The 5,000-nt window shown below is 41.0% G+C and overlaps 1 protein-coding gene across 1 annotated transcript in view; it reads left to right on the forward strand.

The window, feature by feature from the left end:
• The window catches only part of LOC122250788 (MAM and LDL-receptor class A domain-containing protein 2), a 47,203-nt gene that overhangs the window by 39,689 nt on the left and 2,514 nt on the right, over positions 1-5,000 (forward strand). The window contains exons 43-52 of the mRNA XM_086539083.1: positions 16-136; positions 576-819; positions 1,145-1,311; positions 1,569-1,715; positions 2,137-2,268; positions 2,589-2,762; positions 3,108-3,249; positions 3,457-3,639; positions 3,990-4,162; positions 4,499-4,643. Coding sequence (XP_086395209.1) covers positions 16-136; positions 576-819; positions 1,145-1,311; positions 1,569-1,715; positions 2,137-2,268; positions 2,589-2,762; positions 3,108-3,249; positions 3,457-3,639; positions 3,990-4,162; positions 4,499-4,643 — 1,628 coding nt within the window. The remainder of the gene's footprint in view (positions 1-15; positions 137-575; positions 820-1,144; positions 1,312-1,568; positions 1,716-2,136; positions 2,269-2,588; positions 2,763-3,107; positions 3,250-3,456; positions 3,640-3,989; positions 4,163-4,498; positions 4,644-5,000) is intronic.

Consider the following 5,000-nt stretch of genomic DNA (forward strand, 5'->3'; position numbering starts at 1 on the left):
TCACTTCCTTCACAGACGCACGACTTATTATTCCGATGGCATGCATCTAATAGCAACACTGAATAATACAGCAAAAGGCATTTGGCTTAAATTCACCATACCAGTCGGAGACAGTGCTCACAGTGGGAATTTTCAAGTGAGTTAATGCTGATTAGGATGCATCAGAAGGATAAAAGACAGGGAGGGAGCGAGAGAGAGAGAGAGAGAGAGAGAGAGAGAGAGAGAGAGAGAGAGAGAGAGAGAGAGAGAGAGAGAGAGAGAGAGAGAGAGAGAAAGAAAGAGAGAGAGAGAGAGATGGGTAAAGGGGAGGGAGAGGGAAATGGATAGAAAGGAAGGGAGAGAGACAGAGGAAAGAGATATAGCTATGTGAATATAGATAAAGAAAAAATATACAAATTTTATATATATATATATATATATATATATATATATGTGTGTGTGTGTGTGTGTGTGTGTGTGTGTGTGTGTGTGTGTGTGTGTGTGTGTGTGTGTGTGTGTGTGTGTGTGTGTGTGTGTGCATGCAAATTCCATTTTCGGTAACAGCACAGACGCGCTCTATCCTCCCGAACACCCAGGTGGTCTTAGAAGGCGTAGCGCCTCCGGATGTGCGAGGCACTCTTTCGCTAGACGATATCGCAATGTCGCCCATATGCGAGCTCGCACCTGACCAATACCTGCCGGGAGAAGGCGACTTGACCACACCTTCCCCTGTCTGCCCGCCCCCCCAGCTGCCCTGTGGCAACGGGCGCTGTTACTATCCCGAAGACGCTTGCAACTTCATCGATGACTGCGGAGACGGGACGGACGAGCTTCAGTGCAGTGAGTTGCTCCTGGTGGACTGGGTTGTGAAATCCGGTTGATGGGGGATTTATTCATCAATGATTGATAAGAATGAATGATTGGGATGATAACAATGGTCATGCTACGGGTTTTGATTAATGACTGTAATGATAATAAAAGAAAATGATGATACCAACACTAATGCTGATACCAATAAGTTTCCATATCTATTTGTGCGTACATAAATTTGAGTTTAAGTAGATAGATAGATAGATAGGTAAATAGATTGATAAGTAGATTAATATAGATAGATATAGTGATCTATGGATAGTTTAAAGCAGAGTTCCGACAATCCCCACGGCAGCAAAGAACTGTGACTTCGAGACTGAAGACGACCTGTGTGGCTGGTTCTCGAGTGTGGCGAGCTCCATCCCCTGGCAGCGTGGGGGGTTCCCTGCCCCTATCCCTGGGCCCCCTGTTGACCACGCCCAGAACGCTTATGCGCATGACCTCTATACAGCTAAGGAAAAGGTAAGCAAATGAAGCAATAGCACATTCATAATGATTTTGCATGTTGAGGTCTTCGGTTTTATCACATACATGAATGTTGCACCAAAGCTACACAAATGATTGCGATGACGATAATAATTGTGACTAGTAGTAGGTATAATGATAATGATATAATGATGAAATAATAATAATAATAATAACACTCAAATATATATAATTCAGATCAGATGTGATTATGCTACGTATTTTGTTCTTCTTTTCGCTTTCCATGTAAAAAGGGCACTAGAGGACAAGTTGCCATCTTGGAGTCCCACACGTTCGCTCAAGTGGGCAAGGAATGCACGCTCGTGTTCTGGCACTACATGCTGTCCACGGGCGCCGAGTCCTCGAGTTTGGCCGTTTACAAAAAATCGAAGGAAACTGTTGTAAGAGGAAGGCCAGTTTTAACCCACTGCATAATGATGGTGGTTGTAATACTGATAAGGGCTTTCATAATGGTGATGAAAACGATAATGATAGTGATGACGGTAACATAGATAAAGGAATGTGATGGTAATAAATGATAAAGAATAAAGGCAATGATGACAATGAATAATAATGGCGGTAATGATCATTAGGATAGCAAAGTTCGTAATGAAATTAGCAGTCGTACTGATAGTAATAACAAAGGTAGGCCTCCCCTATTGATTATCATAGTAACAGTAATAATGTCAAAGGAGATGTTTATGAAGAAGATAGTATTCCTAACAATCTTAATGAAATAGGACAATAACGACAATAATGATAACAACACTATAACAAATATAATCACAATATCTATATCAAAAAAAAAAAACATTCCCACAGTCGAACGGCCATGATGCGGACATGTTATGGCTTGAGATGTCCAGCTCTGGGGTGTGGAGGAAGGAGTACATCAAGATTGGAGGCATGAGGGACTTCACCGTGTACTTCAAAGCCGTGCATGGCGACGACAAGGTGAGGCCATGAACACTGAACAGCTGTGCGCGTTCAGAAAGTCGTCAGAGGTGGATTCATGTTCTACCGGATGTCTTGGCAGTACAGTTTGGAGTTCGTGGCGATTGTGTGGTTGTATGTTTTGGATGTTATATTGTGGTTAAACGGTATTGTGATAACTAATGAATGTAGTTATTTGCTTATCTGTTCATTTGTACATTCTTTCCAATTGTAATTATACAAACACACGCAAACAGACATATATCTCTCTCTTCATCTATATCTATATCTATCTTTCTATGTTTATTTACCATTTGATTATGATATACCTACTTTCCCAGACCCATATAGCAATCGACGACGTGACCCTGGAGCTGTGCATCCCCGAGAGGTCGTGTCACCCGACCGTCGAATTCACGTGCGCTGACGGCACGTGCATCCCCCGCCAGTACGTATGCGACGCCAAGTACAACTGCCGCGACAAGAGTGATGAGTATAATTGCACTGTGGTCAATGTAAGTCTCTTATGTGTGTTATGGAACTTTGTTCAAGACCTGGATATTCTGTGTGTTAACTGAAAAGTGTGTGTGTGTGTGTTTGTGTGTGTGTGTGTGTGTGTGTGTGTGTGTGTGTGTGTGTGTGTGTGTGTGTGTGTATATATATATATATATATATATATATATATATATATATATATATATATATTCATATGATATATTCACATGAAAGGGTACTATTCTCATTTACTTCTGAACACTCTGGCACAAATGCTATGACCCCCCCCCCCCCGATAGGAGACATGGAATCTTATTTCAACCCTACCAAGCTAAGGATATGAAATTCCTTTGTTTACGTGGCAGGGAGACTGCAACTTCGATGGGGACTGGATGTTGATCTGTGCCTGGTTACAAAAAGTGGACGACGACCTACAGTGGACTCAAGCCAAAAGCTCTAACGACCCTTCAAACGGCCCTCTCCACGACCACACGCTTGGCTCTGAAGGTACGACCACGAGAAGTACGACCTCGCGAAATACCGAGAGTCCAGATAAGCGCATTGTTGACGTATCAGTTTTGTCTCACGATCTAGTATTTAATAGCAACAACTTTTACTGAACTGAGAAAATTGTACATTAACTCCACCTGATAACGACCCTTACAAATTACCTTTTGATTAATAGTAATAAACACTGTATTCTCGCACTTATAGGTCAGTACCTGTACCTGTCCGGCGACCAGGGTTCTCCGGGACAGATCGCGCGCACCACTCCCTTCCCGACCTACCCTCCGTCGCGGGACCTGTGCTTCGTCAGGTTCTGGTTTTACATGCATAGCGATCACGCGAATGACGAGGCCAAGCCGGACACCGGGGCTTTGAGGCTTTATGTGCAAGGTTTGTGGGAGATGATTTGGGGGCGTTGGGATCGGTACGATTGTTGAGGGTTATTCATTTTGTTCATTCTTTTCTTTTGTGTGTATGGGTTTTATTCATGGGATCTTTTAATAATTGGAAGGTAGATTGTCAGCAAGGATTTGACGTTACGGATATCATGACGGGGTGGGTCACGGCAATATTTTATGCAGTTATTATTCTTCAAAAACACTGAATAGATGTGTTATCTTTTGAATACACTTTCTTCATTCCTCCATTCTAAAGAAACTAATGCCAACAATCAAAACTTTCATTTTGAATTATATAAACAATCCCAAAACCTGTTACAAACACCTCTATCATTACTACAGAAAAATCTGGAAGGGAGTGGGTGGCGGTGTCGCGGAGCAGTAATTACGACGCCAGCTGGCAAGAGGTGGTCGCGCTGATCTCCTCCGACAACCCCTTCCGCCTCGTGTTCGAAGCCGAGCTCGGGATTCGGAACCAGAGCTATATCGCCATGGACGACGTCTCCTTGACTCCTGTGAGTCGAGCGTCCCTCTCTCTTATCTTTCGATTTGGATAATATATGGATAACTCTTTGAGTGAAGTCTAGTTATTCATTACTAGTTTAGTTTCTTCAAGGGAAGTATTTTATGTAACTCTTCCACCTGCGTATCAAAGCCACAAGCGAAACACTATCGTTTTGATAAAATGACAGGCAAACAATCAACAAAATAAATTCATTAAAAGATAAGGTGTCTACGTATTGATCTTTATATTGAAATCAGCGCAACATTCGCAAAATATCATAGCTGATCAAGAAACTAACACGTAAACCAACACTAACCAGTGCTTCTTTCTATTGCCGTTGCCTTAGGAGTGTCTGACAGGTGTCGGTCCGTCTTTGAACAGCACTTGTGACGTTGAAGAGCGACAGTGCGACTCAGGACAGTGTGTTCCGGAAGCCTTTTTCTGCGACTGTTTTGTTGACTGCCTGGATGGCTCTGATGAATCGAATTGCGGTTAGTAATTCAATGCACATGTATATGTATGTATGTATGTATACATACATACATACATACATGCATATGTGTATATATATGTATACATATATATACATATATATACATATATATATGTATATATGTAAATGTTTATGTATATATATATATATATATATATATATATATATATGTATGTATGTATGTATGAATATATATATAATATATTTATATCTATGTATATATGTATATATATATGTATGTATGTATGTATGTATATATAAGTAGATATATAAATAGATATACAGATATTTCTGCGTTGTCAGAGAGTAATAGTAAAATTATATATGTTTTATTCGTTCTTAAAGACAGCAGTGT

This window comes from Penaeus japonicus, unplaced genomic scaffold (genome assembly GCF_977035675.1).
Source record: "Penaeus japonicus unplaced genomic scaffold, GWHDUDI00000001_assembly GWHDUDI00000001, whole genome shotgun sequence".
Taxonomy (NCBI): domain Eukaryota; kingdom Metazoa; phylum Arthropoda; class Malacostraca; order Decapoda; family Penaeidae; genus Penaeus; species Penaeus japonicus.